Source organism: Trichomonas vaginalis, chromosome III, assembly GCF_026262505.1.
Source record: "Trichomonas vaginalis G3 chromosome III, whole genome shotgun sequence".
Lineage (NCBI taxonomy): Eukaryota > Parabasalia > Trichomonadida > Trichomonadidae > Trichomonas > Trichomonas vaginalis.
In genome coordinates this window covers 21899688-21920553 of record NC_067205.1, presented here as the reverse complement: position 1 = coordinate 21920553, position 20866 = coordinate 21899688, and the positions used below count along the sequence as shown (strand labels likewise).

Below are 20866 nucleotides of genomic sequence, written 5' to 3'. Positions count from 1 at the left end.
TGTCCAACGTCACTTTTCCTGTTTAAGGTTTCTTGTAAGTTTGTTATTTCAGATATAGAATGTGTATGAGTCTTTTTAGAATATTCGTTTTCAGCTCTTGTCACTTCACTTGACATTTTATTGTCAACATATGTTTTGTCTGCTAGTTCAGGATGAGTATGTTCTTTTGTTGCATAAGCTTTGTTAGCTCTTTCTTCTTCTTTTGCTATTGCATCGTCTACATATTCTTTGTCAGCTTTGTTGCCAACATCTGCTTTCAAAAGAAGTTCATTTATAGGTTTCTCGTTTAAAGTTCCTTTTGTTGGATTTATACAGACAGTATGGTTCTTATTGTCTTGAAACAGAAACTCATCTGTCATTGGGTTTAATGTCAGTTTTAAGTTTCCTTCTTTCAATGACTCAGATATCTTAGAATAGTTTGAAAAGTTTGTTGTGTTCTTATTTAGAGCTTGTATAATGAGTTGTCGGTTGTGTTGTATTTCTCTCATAGACGCTGTTTCATTTGACATTTTTATTCTAGATAAAATATGCTTCCAATAGAAAAAAAAATTCAAGAGTTGCTACAACTAAACCATTAGATGAACTTTTTACTAATGTCGGTCAAAAGTTTGAGACAGAGACCGTAAAGCATGAAGGCTATCGTTTTGACTACCCATTAAGATGGCTAAGAGACCCATCTGTCACAAAAGCTATTGGCTTTCGTAGAATGAAGTTTGTGTCTGTAGAAGATAAAAGTTTTCCATTTATTGTAAGGTTTCATATAGATTATATATCTGAAGGGAAACGAAAAATGTGGGAAGAAATTGAGCTAATACAAGTTGACCTTTCATCTTCTCTACAGACTGCGTTAAAAATATAGAAGATAAAATAAATTCATGTTATGCAAAATATGCTGATGAATATGCAAATACCGAGAGCACACTTTATGTGAGAATTGTATATGACAAACAAAATTCACAAGTGTCATTTCAAATCTACGAAGACAATCCAAAGAAAGACGAACAAATATATACAGAATTCACTGCAATGTCATGGTATTATTTGCAAAGAATGTTAAATCAGAAAGTCGAACTTCCTTTAGCAAATATTTACAGTCGATATGCAAGAGATGAACCATATTTATTTAAAGATGTTTTCGACCCAGCTGCTATTATTGTTCATGCTTCATTTTCTGGCGCCCAAAACTCTTTCTTATGCTTGGCAAATGACTTTTACGAAAAACCTACAAAGTTATACGAACCACCAAGTGGAAGTATTTCAGACTTTCAAGTATGGTTTACTACAGATGGAAGAAAAAGAATAATTCCATTATACCATGCGTTTTACTTAGAACTTAGTTTCATATACAACTACTATCGAACGGTAAAAATATAATTTTTTAATACGGTTGAGGTGTTGGATTTGGTTGCCAACTAGACTGTGGTGCAGGTTCAGGCTGTTGTATAACAGGAGCTTGTTCTTCTGGTTCAGGGTCTTTAGGTATAATACCAACAAACTGACCTACCCTTTTACCAATATTTTTGACACCGTTCCAAATTCCTCTTCCTACGGTTTTTATTCCATTCCATATACCTCTTCCAACATTTCGAAAGAAGTTTCCTATCTTACTGAAGAAACCCATTTTACTATATGTAAAAATCTAATGTCCGCCTAGTCTCTTACGTTTCCTGTTGAGTTCCATAGCATTCTTTAACTGGAGCTCATACATTCTGTTTCTCCTCTGGTAGAAAACATATTCTGGGTCAACTCCTGTGTTCGCGTCATCTGCATAAAGTTGTTTATATCCCACTTCAGGGTTTGTATAAAACTCTTTCCATCTCATATTTGCATACCATGGTGGCAAACCTAACGCAGCGTCATTTGACATGGCAGTTTGCATTTGTACATCTGTTGGCACTTGACCATAGTTTGCCATTGCAGTTTGTATTCTAACTTCATTTGGAATATTCTCTGGGTTTGGTTGTCCAGGTTGCTGTGCATTCGCTAAGTTCTGTGCGTCCATTTAATATTAGATAAAAATATCTCTTACGAGTACATATACTGAACATTTGCAGGCATTGGTTCATCTTCATATTCTCTGTACTTTTCTGCCACGTCAAATAAATAAATGACACAATGGAAAAAACCTAAAACAAGTAGTCCTATTTCAAACCACATTTACTTATTAATAAAATTTCTTTATTGTGACACTTTCTCCAGTTTATAGGACCTCTCTCATATTCTATCTTGTCATATATAAACTCATAGTCATGTATGTCCTCTAACCATCTCATAACGGTTTCCAAACCACTTTTATCGGATGTAAAGTAAAAGCATGGATGGTTATGTAAAACGTCTAAAGTTTCTAAAGAGTCTCTCAAAGTCCAGTCTACTTGGTATTGAAAATCCCATGTGTTATAGAACGGTGGGTCCACTATAAAGAAAACATTTTCCTTGTCTTTATATTTTTCATACAACTCTGTCCAATGACATCTCACAAACTCTATACCCTCAATATATTTTTCTATGTCCTCTTTGAAAACATTTGTATAGTTAAGATATAAAACTTTTGACATAAGTGTTTCAATGTCATGAACTCTTATAGCACCACTATATAATAGTCTAGCAGATATACTATCCCAGTCTATATATTCTGCTTTTTTCAAAACCTCTCTCACAATATTTTTCTTATCTAATGGTATACGTTCCATCTTACCTATAGGTATCTTTTCTTTTAACTCTTTCAATATATTGTTTGTGTCTGGAATATGTTTGAGACGGTTCATATAGTTGTCGAAGTCATTGCATATAATCTTTGAGTCTGGGAATACGGTATGGCACAAATGGGATATATAGAAACTTCCACCGAACAAATCTACAAATGTTAGACCATTCGGTAGTTTCTTAAGTTCTCTCAATATAATATCTTTACATTTACTCTTATTTCCAAAGAACGGTAACGGTGGTTTTGTAAAATTCATTTATATATAATAATAAAAATGTTTTTTCCTGAAAAGTGACAGAAAAGTGACAAAACATGAAAACATATATAATTTGTGAAAAGCTCCTGGAAGACCCGTATATAAGAACTTCATTTATACTAAACATCTTCGGGGCTAGAGGGCACGAAGTGCCTGGAAGCCCCACTACCTTTTTTTTTTTTTTTTTTTTTTTTTTGTGTCAACGAATCTTATTTAATCTATGCGATTTAATTTCAGAAATATCAGAAAATCCATGATGATTACAGGATAACTTGATGTCAAAAAACGATTAATTATCTCTCAAATCCAAAAATTCGAATAAAAATGGATTGGCTTTTTCAAATCCCCGGTATTTATCATTTTCTTCATGCCCTTCGAGATGAAAAGAATTTTAACAATTTCTTATGCATCCACCTCTTAAATTCTGCTGTTTTAATCTTTTTACCACTTCACAATTGGTTCCCATTCGGACAATTATACTTCAATATGAGAAGAGCTCTCCATACTGAAGATCCCGGTGCTCCTGAAGCAGAACAAAAGCAAGAAACTCATATGAAATCAAAGAGCAAACTTGCTGAAAAAGCAAAAAGCAAGCAACAAGTCAGAAAAGTCAAAGGCATGTCCAAACTACGTTTCAAGACATTTCCGGCTAAATTAGGCGTCTTTTTGTCCCACGTTCCTTGTCCACTTGTGTTTACGTACGTACAATTCTTCTATCCAAGTGGAGACATCCTATCCATACCTTCTCTCGCTTTCCTTGCAATGACATGCTACCGCGCCTTCATTTATCCATTTTTCCGTAACAAATATGCAACCGAAATTCCAAGAGTCACAGTTGGCTTTTACTCAGCCATTAGCTTCCATATTGGTCTTTGTGCATCAAGAATCCTCGCTGTTGTTCCAAATGTTAACCTTCACGATTCCAGATACATTATTCAACAATATGTTATTTTGGCATTATTTGCAATGAGTTTTATTTACCTTATCATGCATGATTGGCATATCTGCAGATCAAGAACCGAGAGAAGCTATGATATTTCGATGTATGCTACAAATAAGTGGGGATGGGAACGTGTTACATGCCCACAGTACTGCTGGACATTTGTAACCTACTTGATTTGGATATTCCTCCTTCCTGATCGAGTTCAAGCATTATCATTCATGGTTTACATTTATGTTCTTACAGCTGGCCGCGCTGATATTGTCCATGGCATCCTCTGCCAGAGTATTCCTGGCTACGCATTTTCCGGTCGCAAGCCTTGCTTCTTCTTCCTCAATCACTCAAAGGCTTTCTTGAGATTATATTAAACTAAATACATTTTTTGCAGACATATAATTTATTTTTATGAGCTAATAAAACAAAATTAATTTTAAAATTTTCTCTGACTAAACAAAGTTAAATATTTTTCTATCATATATTAATGTACCCAATGTATATTTCGCAAAAATGCATCAAATATTACACATACACCTTGAATGAAGTATCTAAATATAAATAATTCTTAAATTTGGAGAATTTTCAAAGAGGCTGATATATTAAACGGTCTTTCTTTGGCAAAATATTGATAATCTTGTCATCTTTTCCTTTCTATCAAGTTTTTTTATAATGAATCAAATGAAATTCTCAATAAAGAAACAAAATTTATCTTTTTATACATGATAATCTTAAAGCGTTTATTGTAAAGATTGAGCACTATTCATGATTACTGTCTAATATCAATTTTATAAAATCCCAGAAAATGCTAAAAAATAAAAAATTATTGCTAAAATTAAAGATTTATTAAGAAAATATGATAAATATCAAAATTTTGGGATTACAAACGTTATATAAATTCAATTATTTTACTATATTATTTATATTTCAATAAAATTTCTTGCAATTAATTTGAATTTCATTATTTTATTTTGGATTTTGCTTGTTTTTATTCTGTACATATAGACATCTACTCAAATAGTATGAAAATACTTTCTAAAACATCAATCAAAGTATTACAAGAAACAATATTCTATGGATTTGTAAGAGATCTCCTGATATTTTCACTATCAGAGAAATTAAACGGAAGTTCAAATATAAAATATAAAGATATTTTGTTAGAGTTCAGATTCAGTTATGCTAACATAATCAACAATCTCAATTTAGCTAAAAGATATGACAATGAAACACCAATAAGCAAAATATGACTTGAGATACTTATTAAAACAATTTTGGAGGTGAGTTAATTAAAATTTATAGCCAAACACAAAAATAATATTATATTTTCCGATCATAATTGATTTTTGAATGTTATACTTTGCAGAGTTGTAGCACCATGAGCTAAATAAGATATATACCATAATTCAAAAGCCCGACTTTAGTTCAAAGATTATTGTTGTGATTACAATTTTACAATAATCGTCATTAATTTTCCATGGCATCATTGAGTCCATTACTAAAGGAAATCATGGCAAAACATGGATTGACAGAACTAGCTACTCCTGAAAAATACAAAAGCCTATCTGAAGAAGAAAAGAACAAATTATTCGAGCTCCAAAAATCGGTTATTGACGAGTTTAGGCTTAGATCTACCGAAGAAATCAATAAATTACAAGAAGAATATATGTCATTGCAAAGTAAGCCGCCAGCAGCAAAGCCAATGGCAAAAACACTTCCAGAACCTGTTAAGTTGACAGCAATCAATCAAAAACGCGCAATGAATCAAAGTAGGATCGAGTTGAAACAAACAAAAACAATCAAACCACTTTCAAAATCCACTTCTTTTGATGCTGATACATTAAACAGAAGAAATCCACGTGCCATTAAAGAAGTACCACAAGAACCTCAACAACCTGCAAAAGTTCGCTATGATAATTTAGACCAAAGACCTAGATTTAAATTTTAAATTCAATATCAACTTGAAATCTAGTAGATTAACAAGATATACACTACAATTACCTATTTCATGATGAAATTAACTCAAAGAAGCTTATTATGAATTCTGTTCGAATTATTTGCCGAGAACACGGCAAAACAAGATTCATTTCATCACAGATACCCATTTATAATCCAATTTCTTTGTTTTTACCGATCTTACTCAAAAATTTATATTTTTATGAGCTTAATAACTAAGATAGCAGCAAACATCCTATGCCAGCTTCTTTATAAGAAAATAATTAACTCGTACTTATCTTAAATTCTTCTCAAAACCTGTCCTTTGTCAAAAAATGATAAAATTTTATACATATAACTTTAATATAAACAAAATGGCTAATAAAAATTGATTTTACTATGTATGTGTGTTTCATTCAATTTGATATTTTATTGTTATTAACTAAATCTCATCATCGATAATAATTCTGAACGTTCCAGATTAGAATTAGATCAAATATATAAACAATTTATTAATTCCTTTTTTTAGATACAAGTGATTTGGATATTACTGAAAGATTTTATTAACAACTTCGTTCGTATTTGATGATGTTCACACTTATATTATACATTACATCAAAAGTTGTCTGATTTCCTCGATGAGACTCGATGTAACGGGAATTGTAATTGAGAGGAAATCTTCATAACGATAGTCCCTCAAAAATTGAGAGAAAAGTTGGCAATGGTAAATTTTGGGTTAATAATATTCCAGAATATATTCTTAATTATTATCCAAGTGATCGTTCACGACCATTACACACATAAAAATTGATAACATTGGCCTGTTAGAAGAATTTAGATTCATAGAATTTTTGAGAGGAATGATTTTCATCTCATTCGACAACTATGTTTGTAATTCCAACTGACATCCATGGCCAGATGCTTAAGCCAAACATCTATAACATCATTGAAACAAAGCCGAAAAAGCCAAATCGCATTGCAAAACTTACAATCCCTCCAAATGTTCAATTCCCAATCCACAAAAAACCATCAAATCAGAATTATGTGGTTAGACCACTCCACCACCCACCATGCATTGAGAAAATTTTACAAAAAATGAAGAATCAGATCAATGAAGATTCGGATTCTGAAGCAAATTAAGCGAGTTCATGTTTTTCTTATTAATGGTGTTGTTTGTTTGATATTTTAAAATAGAATTTTCTATTACTTCTTAACTTTTTCTCGTAATTTTTCAATCAAAAAGAAGTTTGCCATTAATTTTTCAAAATGACCTTGAAATCAACTTAGACTAATCTGGAATATTATTCATATACTTTGAATTATCATCAAAATTTTTGTAACGAATTTTGCCATTCAATAACGTTAAAAATTTAGGCAAAATTAAATTTAGATAATCCTAAATTTGAAAATATATGATAATAAGTTAAATAAACACAAAATGATTCAAAAATATCCAAAGATTTTCAAGCAAAATTTGAAAACACCAAATTTAGACTTGATTCTAGGAAAAATGAATTAGAATATCTCACGACTTCAATATTCAATAAGAAAATTTCCGTCATAGTATCTGATGGCAAATTTGCCAACGAGTTCTTCATTGAAAAAGTCATTCCATATTATTATAAACGATCATAAATCATCTTTTATGTAAAGCACTGCTAGTGTAGTGGTTATCATGAGAGCCTTCCAAGCTTTTGATCCGGGTTCGATTCCCGGGCAGTGCAAATATTTTTATTTTATTTTTTCTAACAGTATGGGCAATTGATTGAATAATACCAACCATGTGCACATGCTGTAGAAAGCGTAGCTATCGGAGTATTAAAAAAGGAACATCATCAGAGAATAGCTTTCTAATGATGCTTCATGGTTTTTAAAGTGAAGTGAAATCATCGATAAAAAATGGAGGCGACGAAATTGATGTGTTTCGTTTGCTTCGAGGCACTCGAAAACAAAGTCACAGGATGTCATAAGAATATTTTCAGAAAACAAGCACCAGAAACAGATAACAGAGAATGCCCAATGTTTGTAACTTGGAAAAAGAATGGCAACCTTCGTGGATGCATTGGTATTTTCAAAGAAATCCCTCTTTGGGATGGCTTACAAGAATATGCTGTTATTGCCGGTACTCAAGACAGAAGATTTTCTCCAATTATAAAGGATGAACTTCCAAAACTCGATTGTGGTATAAGCTTACTACACTCTTTTGAACCTGGCAATGATGTTCTAGATTGGACAGTTGGAAAACACGGAATTCGTCTTTTTATTGACGGATATTCCGCTACATACCTTCCAGAAGTTGCATCCGAGCAAGGATGGACAAAGGAAGAGGCACTTCGCTCTCTCGCAAGAAAGGCAGGATATCCTCGTGAGTTTGGACCTTCCGAATATTCCAAAGCCAGGATTGAGAGATACCAATCAGCCAAATTACATGCCACATGGGAAGAATACGAAAAAGCTCAACAAGAATCCGCATTATAAAAACTTACGGTTTTAATTTAATTATTTTTATCTACAGGGCTGAAATACATCTGCTAGGGATTTAATTGTTACCATAGAAGTTTCCCTTGACCGAAATAACTATCTTCATAAAAATCAGAGTTGATTTTAAAAATCTCAATTTTTAAGTGAATTTTCACCTGTTAGATTAGACGATCTAATTGTCTAATCAAATTAAATCGTGTGAGGACATTTAGAATAAAATTTATGAATTAACTTTTATACAATTCCTAATTTGTATTTCTTTTTTGAATTTTATCAAAGTACAAGAAGCCATAGATCACTAATATACATTTTTAGCTTCATCACAATAAAGAACTGAAAATTAAACTCAATAAATTTTGAATTTTCAACAGACTAAATTTTAAATGGTATGTTTACTAAAATCCAAGAAATATGATTATAGGAAAAAGACTTTGAAACAAATTAAATGGAGTTCTGTAATTACAAGTAATTAAGATACCAAAATAGCCTGATAACTGTGTACATCCGTTGAATGAAGTAACATTGAACTTAACAAGGCCAGGTTTAATCGGGATAATCTTAGAGAGACTGGTACAATTTAAAAAAACCATTTTCTTCAATTTGTAATGAAGAAACATGCGGAGGAAGGTAAACAGTAGTCAATCTAGTACATCCATAGAATGCGTTAGGCGAGATTCTATTCAAAGAGACACAGTTTCTTAAATCAATTTCTTCAATTGCTGTGCACCCAGAAAAACAATCATAATATATCCATTCCAAACTCGTAGCATCACTAAAATCAACTCTTCTTAAAGTTGTGAGGTTAGCAAACGACCTAGATCCAGTTCTATAAAGATTTCTTGGAATTTTAAAAGATTCAAGAGAAGTAAGTATAAAAACATCTGTATCAAAAAAGATAAGGCAGTCAGGAAATATAACATTCCGCAAATTGATGGAATTTAGGAAAATATGCGAATTAACTTCGGTTAATTTAGAGCAATTTGTAAAATCAATCGATTGAAGGTTTGGTAAATCAGAAAATGCATAGCCTGTTAACTTTGTAAGGGAGCTTGGTGATAAAAATACGAATTTTTTAAGTGTAGTTTTAGAATTTTGAGCGAAAAACTCCCCTAAACCTGTAACATATGTTTCTATAATACATGTCTGGAGATTTTGTGGGATCCCAACAAGTGTGGTCCCTTGATATTCGTAATTGCTCAAATTCTAAGCTAAAATCTAGATTTTAAGAAAAGTGACTTTGTAAGGAGTTATCAAAATTGAACGAGTGCAACAGTTTTCAATTTTATCCATAATTTGTTATATTGGTTTTATGCATTTACGATAGCATGGTTTTTGTTTGATATCACTTTTTATTTGTTTTCTTCGCATTAATAGTAGTATATGTTGAAGGGTTGTGTGACTTTTTTTGTAAACGTAAGAATTCATACAATATTGAACGATTTTGTATCATTTTTTTTAACATATGAAGTAAAAAATGTATGATTCTTACGGTTTTTATTCTTACGTTTTTGAATAAATCAAGATTTAAAAAATTGACTTCTTACGTAAAATTAAAACTAAGTTAAATTTATTTTTTTATTTTATAATAAATGAGTATAACAACTAATTCATTGAAATCTTTAAAGTTCACTAATTCAGAATTAGAAAATATTTTAGAAAATTTTGGAGACGGTTCTTATCCAACATATATGCAGAATGTGAAAGAGTTTTCCAGATTGTTGAATGAATTTAAATATAACGGGCCAATTACTAAAAAGGCTATAATGAGATATTTATATCCCAAAAAAGTTGAAAAACAGAAGAATATTCCTCTTTATGGTCCAGAGGACCTGGGCTCAGAGAGCCTTGAAACACCTCCTGAATATTTTGAAGAAAAAATTAAACAAGATGAATATTATAACGATGAGATTGAGAAATTGGAACAATTAAGAAATGAAATAGATGAAAAAATTAAGGAATTGAGAAATGCTGAGAATGAAGTAGAGGGTTTAATGAATATCCCAGCTTCAGAATCAGAAGTTCAAAAATCACATGAGGAAAGATATAAAAATTACTTTTTGGAATCTACTAAAAATTTATTAGATGGTGATATTGACGAAACACTTTCAGAAGAAGGCACAAAATTTATTCATAAACATAAGCTTCAGTTTATTGACGATGGAGATTATCCATGTATATTACTTTCACCTCCTCTTGATTCTGAAAAATTCAAAAAAAGCACTGAAAAATGTAACATATGCAACTAATACGATTAAGAAAGAAGATCATGATATTTACACAAATTATTATTTAAATAAATGTACAGGTGTTGATAAAGTTTTTGATTTGTTAGATAAAATATCAAAAGAAACAATTGGTACATATAAAATTTTATGCGATTGTGGTTTCATTATTGAAGATACCAATAATGTTTCATATGAAAGAACAGCACCGAAGGAAGACGAAGTTGAAAGGTCTATACCATTCGTTATTAAGAACATAAAAGATATGAAAACTTATAAACATTATATTTATTCATTTATTTCAGAAAAAATGGAAGCAACCCATAAAACATCTTCTCATCATTTTATAGCTATTCATACATTCCTTTTCAAAGTTGTGAAATTAAATAAGACAGGAATTAGATTTAATGTATCAGGGTACGCATTCTTGAGTAAATTAAAATGTATTCGTCACGTCGCAGATGATAAAAATTTATGTGTTCTTAATTCATTTTATGGGCTTTAGCCCTGGACTCTCTGAGTCTCGGACTTTAAAAAAAATAAACTTTATTTTTATTTATTTTTTAATTTTTATTCTTACATAAATGAATAAAAATGGAACAGCTAAAATGAATGATAATCAAATAAGAGCCGAAGGTAGAAGGTTATTTAAACGCTTCTATAACATTCCTGATGGTGTTAATCCTAAAACTCGTAGAAGTTATTTAAATGAAGCCATAGATGCATATGAAGGATTTGACATTTCATCAGAAAGTGAGAGGTTAGCAAGAATGTTAAACGTTAATATTGATTTTTATTATTGTGACCCTCAACCAGAAGACGTAGACATTAACAAGGTAGACTTTCCATTAGTGGAATCAATAATGATAGATCCAGAATTTGAAACAGTAAATATTTTATTAACACAGAGTCCATGTGGAAAACTTCACGCTGACAGAATTACAGACGTTGAAGCACTCACAGGATATAAAGTTTGCCCCTTTTGCAAAGAAGAAGTATATTCTATCCGTGATGATCCAGAAAGGAAAAACCAAAGAAGATTTTTAAAACATTGTGAGAAATGTAAAGAAAATAATGGAAGATTAATTCAAGACGTTCAATTGCAAAACACACAACAACCATATACACCACATATCACGAAACAGAAGATATATCAATGGCTATTAGCACATAATTTGCAGGAATATTATAAACCGACAAGATATTATATTACTTTTGACTTCGAAACATTAGAGACTAAAGAAGAATTACAACTTTCTGAGTGTGCAACTTTGAACGCTTACTTAAAACCATTCATGGTATCATCAACGGTTAAATTAAATGATAAAACATATACGAGGAATTTTTGCTTAACTTCGAGTGATTCTTTTATTTCTGATTGGATTGAGTTTTTATTTTCAACCTGTTCATTAGTTGCTAAATCAAATATTGAACAATATGAAGAATTAATGAAGTCGCAAACGGACCAAACGGCGGGGACTTTGTCTCATACATTAAATGAAAAACAGAAGGAAGCATTTAAAGAACTTCTAGATGAGGAATTCAATAAAGTGAATATCATTGGTTTTAATTCAGGAAAGTTTGATTTAAATTTAATTCTTCGTGATTTAAATACTGCAAAATGGAAAATAAAATCAATGCTGGGTTCTTCTTCTCAATTTAAGCAAATCATTGTAAAGAAAACAAACGTTCCATATGAATTGAGATTTATTGACATCAGAAATTATATAGCGGGTGGGACATTAGACCAATTCACTCAAGATTTCGGAAACAATAAATCACGTGTTAAATCCTTTTTCCCTTATCAATTCATCACGTGGGAAAATTACGAAGAAGAATTATATAAAGTGGAACCATTCACGAAAGATTCATTTTATTCAGCATTAACTCAAGAAACTATATCAGATAGTGATTATCAAATATATCTCAATGATGCTAAAAACTTTAAGAATAGATTAGAATATTTTATTCATTATTGCAATAAAGATGTTGAAATTATGATTGACCCAATTGATAAAATTATTGAAGAAACATTTGTTTATAAAATTGACATGCTTCATAATCTTTCTTTATCATCGAATGCTTCAATGATTCGTTACGCTTTAGCATATAAAGACTTTAATCCTAATGAAAATATCCTGAGGAAGAGATAGAATCAAGTTTTGAATTAACGAAAAAGTATTGGAAATATAAAATTGAATCATATAAGAAACAAGATGAAAAAGCAGAAAGGGATACTAAAAATAATGTTTCAATGGATGATTTTCAATACTATCACGATTTAATCCTTTCATCTAAATGCAAAATGTGTGGTAAAGCGTTTACATATGCAAATAAACCAACATTGGATAGAATCGATAATGAAAAACCACATACCAAAGAAAATTGTCAGTTAATGTGTTGTTATTGCAATGTCGTAAAATCAAATAAAGATGAAGATGTTCAACGTTTAAGAATCAATTTAAGAAATTATGCATTAAAAAATAATTTACCAATGACTTTAGATTCAGTTGAAGCTTATCACATTCTCCGTAATGGAATTACTGGTGGTTTATCAAATGTTCAACATAGAGTAAATCTTAAAGGAATCACGCACATTAATAAACTTTCATATAATCCAGAAACTAAAACTGTATCAAATGAGGACACCACCAACATTATGACTCATTTCGTTGGTGTTGACTTTAATTCATTATATCCTTCATCATTTTCATCTAATCCTCATGATTTCATTCAATATACTGACCATAAAATGTATATGCCGGGAAGATTGAATGGTGTTATCATTTGTGATACAGCAACAAAGAAAGCAAAAGCACTGGGAATAATTAAGAAGAAAAATACTTTATTCGTGGCTGAAGTAAAGGGTCACATTGATGAAAAATACATTAATGATTACATAAACTTTTTACCGATAATAAGAAACTTAGATATTATCACAGATGAAAAAACAATTGGCAGTTTTATGTATAATTACATGAAATCAAACAATCTACCGTTGACCAGAAACAGAGAAATTAACTCAGTTAGCATCAACACACAACCAATATCAACCATTTTCTTCTTATTATCTTTGGTATCTAATAGACAGATTTCATTTTATCATTGATGATATTCAATCAATTTTAACATTTACTAAAAACACTTGTTTTAATGAATTTGCGAACAATTTATGAACGAAAGACAAAAGGCTGAATTAGAAGGAAATAAAGGAAAAAGTTTATTTTGCAAGATTTCACTTAATGGATCATATGGTTACGATGCAATGAATACACAAAATTACGCAAAGACTAAAATAATGAATGCACAGAAGGCACGCGTTGCATGTATGTCAAATAAGTTTAAAAACATAAGAGAAATAGGTGAAGATACATATCAAGTGATGCTTAAAGATAGATTTTATAGATGTGATACATGTTTACAAGAGGCATTCTTCACTTTAGATAATGCTAAATACTGGTATTTGGTTTTCATTTATGATTTTATGTATAAATGCATGAATGTTAATCGTTTTCATTTCATTGAAGGTGATACTGATTCATCTTATTGGGCAATCGCTGGCGACCCAAATCTTCCTAAACACTCAAGCATTTCAAGCAATTGTTACTGATAAACAATTTTATGATAAAAACATTTTCAAATTCGCACCCATTTGATTTCTTCTGTTTTGAATGAGAAATTTAAACCTAAATTAAAGAATAAAGCTGAAGAAAAAGCACATGAGAAAAATTATTGGGTTTAGCAATTGAGAAACAAGGTGATAACATGGTTGCTTTATGTCCTAAGTGTTTATACATCATTCAACGGTTCAATTGATGGGAGTGATTTTAAAAAAGATTGCACAAAAAATGAAAGGTGTTAGTTTACGACAAAATAAACAATTAACACCTAAAAAATATTTGGATATAATAAATGATAAATTGATATTTGATGGTCAGAATATTAATTTACAACTTAAAAACGGGTCAATGACTCGCTTAACAATTGGTAAGACTGCATTAACAGGAGCACACACTAAGGCTGTATGTTGTGAAAATGGATGTTGTATGCCATTTATTTAATACAATTTAAAATTTTATTTTTAATAAAATGCCACAGAAGAGACAAAGAGGTGGGCACCCTTAAAACATTGATTTTATTTTTATATAAATGGATAACACAGATTTAAAAATTTTAATTGATGATTTAGTATTTAATCAAAATTTTCTTGATTATTATGATTTAAAAGCATATCTCCAAAAATATGATAACAATATAACGGGTGATGATATGGAATATTATTATCCATATTATAAAAAATGAATTTTGAAATATCATGATAAAATAATTTCTAAAATTAAACGACAAAATTAAAAATAATGAATATTCAAAGGGAAAAACTAAATCACAACTTAAACAGTTGAAAGATTTCAAAAATAAAGTATTAACAGAAGAAGATATTGATGAATTATATAAATTATATAATCCTGAGCCACAAAACACCCATGTCCTTCAGACCATAAATGATGCACAAGCTTTAATTTATGATTCATTAGTTAAACCATATTCAGCCCGACTTTTAAATGAAGATCAACTTTTGGAATTCATCCTTCAACATAAACTCGAAGCGGGAAAGTATATCAAACCTTTATATACAGCATATTTAAAACAAATGAATAGAATACATCCAGAATTAATGAAGGGGGGAATGAAATCCAAAATCAAAGCAGATAAAATTAACCACTGCAACACCAAAACCTCCAACGACAGTACCTCCTCCTTCAGTTAATCCTTCATCATTCACTTTATTATATCCATTTCAAACATTAAAGAAGCAAAAAGATTTTAAAAAGGATTTCAAGATATTAAATAAACCAATTGACCCGAAAATTCAACCGTTAAAGGAAAAATTTAGTCGCCCTTCATTTGCTCCATATCCATATTCATACGAAATCGATCATCTGGAATATTCAAAAGGAAAGTTACTTATTTATTTGCCATTAACATTAACACTAGATATTTATATTGCATTCCAGTGAAAGGGAAAACAGAACAGGAAACAAGAAGAGCTATACAATACTTACTAGATCATGAAAGAGTAGATAATATCAGGGGTGATGGTGATAAAGGATTTCAGGCAGCTATGGCTCATTATTTCCCACAAATTAATTTTTTCTTTTCATCCTCTCCATATACGTTTCATAATAAAATAGTTGATGCGGTAATGAGAACTCTTAGAGATGTTAGGGGTTAACGGTCAGATATACTGGGATGGAAATCATGACTCCATCATACAACAGTTAGTATATTATTATAATAATACATGGCATAGAACTATAAACATGAAACCAGTGGAAATGAAAAATGATATTTCAAAGAATGGGAATATATTAGAAACAAATGGAAAGGTTGAATGATGTTAAACGTGAACAAATTAATTCGGGGCTCATGAATTTTAAACAAGGGGATAAAGTTTTGATTCATCTCGATTATGGAAAAACTGATAAATCAATGACAAAAAGAAGACGAAGATTTGACACAATAGCTGAATTTGTTAGATATATTAACGGTAATGTATTAGTTGAAGTTGACAATAAATTAATAGAAATTCCGATTTATTTTATTACTCCATTATATTTAAATAATATTTAATTTTTTTTATTTCGTAAGAAATGAGTGACAACGAAGCAGCCAAGAGTCCAGACGATGAATATAAAAAAAACTAAACAGAATTAAATCAAAAATATGCTATTACAAAAAGAAGCCACAATGCGGTGGGGTTGATGCCCATAAAACTAATGGAACTGAAAACGATAAAGAAATAATCGAAAAATTAGAAACTTACCGTTCAATCCTTAAACTGAGTGAAGCAAAAATAAAAGAATTTAATAGAATAAATAAATTGATTGGAAGAGATGAATTTAATAAAGATGAATTTTTAAACTCAATCCAAATTTAATTTTTATTCCTCTTTGACAACATCTCTCTTTCCATCATTACTGCATAACCACATTTTCTCAATTTTAGTGGTTTGTTATTTTTAACATGTTCTTGCATCATTTTTATCATTTCCTCCCTTGTTATGATTCGTGGTAAATTTTGAGCTTGTGGGGTATCCATTTATGATAAAAATTTAAATTATGCCGTTCTAAAGTTTGTGACAACATGACATTTTGACAACAACACAGGTTATTCAATAATGACTTATTTTTGAAGAACTGAAGGTGCTACCATGTTACCATGTGCTACCAGGTCATTTAACTTCTCTGAAAAAGTGTGACAACATGACATTTTGACAACAACACAGGAAATGATTTGTCATGACTTCATCGGAATGAGTGTAAATGACCCAAAAATAAAGTTAGTTTTAAAATTATTTTTATTTTTTTATTTTGTATGTAAGAACAGAAATGTCAGTCGAAGCAAAAACATTCACTAACAAATCTAATGGCGAAACATTCACAAAAGGCACTTATAACGGTATTGAAGTCTTACGTAGAGACAAGGATGGTTACATTAATGCAACAAAGATGGCAAGAGAAGCAGGAAAGTTAAACCATTTAAACAGATTTCTCAATAGTGCTAAAATACAGGAAATTCTTGAGTTTTGGATGAACGAATACGGTGGAGCCAAAAGTGGCTCGACCTCAAAACAAGCATTTTATGAGCTTACTAAGGGTGTTATAAATGAATTCAAAGGTATTTACATACATCCTGACCTCGTTCATTTTGTTGCTGAATGGTGCTCTGTAAAGTATGCATTTTATGTCAAAGATATTATGGACTCCATAGACAAGAAAGTTCATGAGAAATTAGATGAAGAAGAACTTGAAGATACAGTAGAGAATGCTAAACCTTTGTTTGAAGAAGAAGTTGGAAAAATGTGCGAAAAACAATTAGAACATGAACGTGAGTTATGTTATGGTTATAGAGATTCTCCATACGAACTAGACCAATGGGAACAAGAAAATTTAAAGAGAGAATTTAGAGAATATGAACTCGCTAAGATAGCATTAGAAGCTGCAGAAAAGAAGTTAAAAGCTTGGGGTTGTTTTGTACAAAAATATTGTGAGTAAATGAACCATTTATTTTTATTGAATTCACCAAAAATAATTTTTAGGGTAGATGGTTAGATCTAACCTCATTTCTAACCTCATGACATTTTGACAACAACACAGGTTATTCAATAATGACTTATTTTTGAAGAACTGAAGGTGCTACCATGTTACCATGTGCTACCAGGTCATTTAACTTCTCTGAAAAAGTGTGACAACATGACATTTTGACAACAACACAGGAGGAAGGCAGTTATGAATTATTTTTGAAGAACTGAAGGTGCTACCATGTTACCATGTGCTACCAGGTCATTTAACTTCTCTGAAAAAGTGTGACAACATGACATTTTGACAACAACACAGGAGGAAGGCAGTTATGAATTATTTTTGAAGAACTGAAGGTGCTACCATGTTACCATGTGCTACCAGGTCATTTAACTTCTCTGAAAAAGTGTGACAACATGACATTTTGACAACAACACAGGAGGAAGGCAGTTATGAATTATTTTTGAAGAACTGAAGGTGCTACCATGTTACCATGTGCTACCAGGTCATTTAACTTCTCTGAAAAAGTGTGACAACATGACATTTTGACAACATTTACGAAAATATGATGCAGTCCAAAAATAAAGTTAGTTTTAAAATTATTTTTTATTTTTTTATTCCTATATAAATGACAGCAACAAACAACAACAGCAACTATATCGTTTCTGATGAAAAAGTTATTGATTCATTAGCTGAGGAATTAGTTGTGGCAGAAACTAAAACCCTCAACGAAAGAATTGGTGAAAACAGATTGATTTACATAACTACCTCAAATACGATGGAGGAAGAGGAAGGAAAACTGGTACAGCTTTATTAGCAAATAAAATTTCAAATTTAACGATTATAGATGTTGATATCAATAAATCATACAATGATGAACTTAAAGAAACAGTTAGAAAAGACATTTTATCAAAACTTTCGGATAAAGATGTTTTGTTAAAACCGCTTCAGGAGGTCTTCACATTTATTGCAACACTAATTTCTTCTATGCAGTTTCGAACAGAATGATTAAATGTTATTCCTGCAATGATTATGATATTGACATAATGACTTCTATGGATGATTCAAAGCGTTCATTAGTGGTTATGGCTGATTCAAGAGTTCGCAAGAATGCAACAGAACCAATCAAACATACTCATTCATTCGTGGAAGTTATGATTCAACATTAACTAGAACAGTAAACGATATATTAAATGATTTGAATATTAAGGTAAGAGTTGAACAGAAGAATGAAGAAATAAAGAGTATAATGAATGAAAACAAAGATGTAAACATTGACGATAAACTAGCTCAAGCATAGTTGATGGCATCTGTGATTTTGAAGTACATAATGATGGTGGAAACATGAATTTAGAAAAAGAAATAACATTGTTCACACTGTTTCAAGCAATTAATTCGTTACCGGATCATTTAATTAATGAAGCCTACGATAACGTTTATAACTTCTGCAATTTAACTGAAAATGCTAAAAGTAATTTTGAAAAAGCACGTAGTAGATATGCACATTTAATGACTTCTCCATTTGTTTTAGTGAAGATTCTAAAACTATACCAAAAGGAATATTATGATGAATACGTTTTACCTTTATTACGTAAGCCAAAAATAACATTTGATATAAAACTTGATGATTCATTCTTGATAACAGATATTAGACGCAAGGCTGAAAATCATCAGTATAAAAACAGTTCTGAAGTCATTGAGGATTTATCACGTGTAATCCGTTTTGTAGATTGTGGAAATAAATATTTCATTCAAACGGACTATAATATCCACGACAAAATGAATCAAATATCATTCGTTCTTCAATCAAACATGAAAGAGTCACTCAAAATGATTAAATTATTTAAAGAAGAAGGTAAAACCATAACAGCATGGGATATACTACTAAATCAATTATCCTCATTAACCGTTAAGGGTGTTTGCTTTAAATCTGATTCTCCAGATGTTTTCTCAACGTTTCAGGGTTATAAATACAACATTCTCGAAAAACCAGATTACTCAAAAATTGAGATGTTTATGAATTTCATTAAAGAAGCCATTTGTGATAATAACGATGAAGTGTATAAATACCTTCTCGGCTGGATTGCATCAATGATTCAACATCCCGGAATCAAGAATGAAACAGCAATTATTTTGAAAGGACTTCAGGGAACAGGTAAAAACAGATTTACAGACATTATTTCTGAACTCCTCGCTGGTTATTCATGTAAAAACATTACTGAAATAAGTGAGCTAACGGGTAATTTCAATTCGGTTGTTGAAAATAAAATGTTTCTTGTACTTAATGAACTCAAGAATGTTGGTGAAGATAGACTCGCAAACTTCAACGCTTTGAAATCAATTATTACGGATAATCAAATTAGAATTAATGAAAAGAATCAACCCAGAAGAACTGCTCAGAACGTTGCAAACTTCATTTTCGTAACTAACAACGTCTACCCTGTCAAAATTGAAGTTGGAGACAGAAGATACGTAGTTTTAAGGGTTAATGGTAAATTCAAAGGTCAATTTGATTACTTCAAGAATTTAATGGATTCATGCACTAAGGAATTTTATGATAATTTACTGACGTATTTTATGCAATATGACCTTTCATCATTTAATGTACGAATCATACCGATGACTGAAGCCAAACAAGATTTAATCGAGTTATCAACAAATCCTTTAGATGTATGGATAAATACACATTATGATGAATTGTGTGCAGGTATGACGTGTGAAAATGCTCTATTCTGCAAACCATCAGACATGAAAGACAAAAACTTTCAAATGAGTATTAAGGATAAATGTGATAGGAAACATAGAAGAATAGACGGTAAACAAACATGGTGTTATGTTTTGAAAGAAGAAATGAAAGGATTATATAAACAGGTTGAACCAAACGATAATGAGGATTCATTTACTGACGATGAAATACCTGTAAATGAAGCTTTATAAAGTATATGATTTGAATTTATTTTTGCATTAATCCTCCTGTGTTGTTGTCAAAATGTCATGAGTTAAATGACCTGGTAACATGGTAGCACCTTCAGTTCTTCAAAAATAATTCATAACTGCCTTCCTCCTGTGTTGTTGTCAAAATGTCATGTTGTCACACTTTTTCAGAGAAGTTAAATGACCTGGTAGCACATGGTAACATGGTAGCACCTTCAGTTCTTCAAAAATAAGTCATTATTGAATAACCTGTAAACATTAACGTAAACATTTATTTCTGCAGTTCATTCATTACTTCAACCTAATTAATTACAAACATAAAAT

General features: G+C 30.8%; 9 protein-coding genes, 1 non-coding gene and 3 pseudogenes across 13 annotated transcripts, besides 2 other annotated features; 11 read left to right on the top strand and 2 right to left on the bottom strand.

The window, feature by feature from the left end:
* Positions 1-77: part of a mobile genetic element that runs on past the window's edge.
* A 450-nt stretch (positions 78-527) lies between these two features.
* TVAGG3_0741280 lies at positions 528-1330 on the top strand (annotated as a pseudogene). Its single transcript has one exon. A coding segment is annotated over exon 1 (803 nt).
* A 48-nt stretch (positions 1331-1378) lies between these two features.
* On the bottom strand, positions 1379-1621 carry TVAGG3_0741270 (serine threonine-protein phosphatase family; the record flags this gene model as incomplete). Its single annotated transcript, XM_001299389.1, has 1 exon — positions 1379-1621. One exon carries the CDS (start codon positions 1619-1621, stop codon positions 1379-1381), a length of 243 nt encoding a protein of 80 aa, XP_001299390.1.
* Positions 1622-1639: 18 nt separating this feature from the next.
* Positions 1640-2002, bottom strand: TVAGG3_0741260 (uncharacterized protein; the record flags this gene model as incomplete). The annotated part of the gene is made up of 1 exon (XM_001299390.1): positions 1640-2002. The coding sequence occupies one exon, from the start codon at positions 2000-2002 to the stop codon at positions 1640-1642; it is 363 nt and encodes a 120-aa protein (XP_001299391.1).
* A 1276-nt stretch (positions 2003-3278) lies between these two features.
* Positions 3279-4422, top strand: TVAGG3_0741250 (3-oxo-5-alpha-steroid 4-dehydrogenase family; the record flags this gene model as incomplete). The annotated part of the gene is made up of 1 exon (XM_001299391.1): positions 3285-4268. The coding sequence occupies one exon, from the start codon at positions 3285-3287 to the stop codon at positions 4266-4268; it is 984 nt and encodes a 327-aa protein (XP_001299392.1).
* A 946-nt stretch (positions 4423-5368) lies between these two features.
* Positions 5369-6314, top strand: TVAGG3_0741240 (uncharacterized protein; the record flags this gene model as incomplete). Its single annotated transcript, XM_001299392.1, has 1 exon — positions 5369-5839. The coding sequence occupies one exon, from the start codon at positions 5369-5371 to the stop codon at positions 5837-5839; it is 471 nt and encodes a 156-aa protein (XP_001299393.1).
* Positions 6315-6637: 323 nt separating this feature from the next.
* On the top strand, positions 6638-7069 carry TVAGG3_0741230 (uncharacterized protein; the record flags this gene model as incomplete). Its single annotated transcript, XM_001299393.2, has 1 exon — positions 6712-6966. The coding sequence occupies one exon, from the start codon at positions 6712-6714 to the stop codon at positions 6964-6966; it is 255 nt and encodes an 84-aa protein (XP_001299394.1).
* Positions 7070-7478: 409 nt separating this feature from the next.
* On the top strand, positions 7479-7550 carry TVAGG3_0741220. The gene has a single exon. It is a non-coding gene; the product is annotated as a tRNA-Gly (tRNA).
* A 159-nt stretch (positions 7551-7709) lies between these two features.
* TVAGG3_0741210 (AMMECR1 family) lies at positions 7710-8376 on the top strand (the record flags this gene model as incomplete). The annotated part of the gene is made up of 1 exon (XM_001299394.1): positions 7726-8304. One exon carries the CDS (start codon positions 7726-7728, stop codon positions 8302-8304), a length of 579 nt encoding a protein of 192 aa, XP_001299395.1.
* A 1453-nt stretch (positions 8377-9829) lies between these two features.
* Positions 9830-20866: part of a mobile genetic element that runs on past the window's edge.
* TVAGG3_0741200 (uncharacterized protein) lies at positions 9897-10536 on the top strand (the record flags this gene model as incomplete). The annotated part of the gene is made up of 1 exon (XM_051244890.1): positions 9897-10536. A coding segment is annotated over one exon (640 nt), but the record flags the coding sequence as incomplete, so codon positions are not given.
* On the top strand, positions 11114-11792 carry TVAGG3_0741190 (uncharacterized protein; the record flags this gene model as incomplete). The annotated part of the gene is made up of 1 exon (XM_051244889.1): positions 11114-11792. A coding segment is annotated over one exon (679 nt), but the record flags the coding sequence as incomplete, so codon positions are not given.
* Positions 12167-13222, top strand: TVAGG3_0741180 (annotated as a pseudogene). Its single transcript has one exon. A coding segment is annotated over exon 1 (1056 nt).
* Positions 16919-17584, top strand: TVAGG3_0741170 (uncharacterized protein; the record flags this gene model as incomplete). Its single annotated transcript, XM_051244888.1, has 1 exon — positions 16919-17584. One exon carries the CDS (start codon positions 16919-16921, stop codon positions 17582-17584), a length of 666 nt encoding a protein of 221 aa, XP_051091475.1.
* Positions 18694-20545, top strand: TVAGG3_0741160 (annotated as a pseudogene). The gene has a single exon. A coding segment is annotated over exon 1 (1852 nt).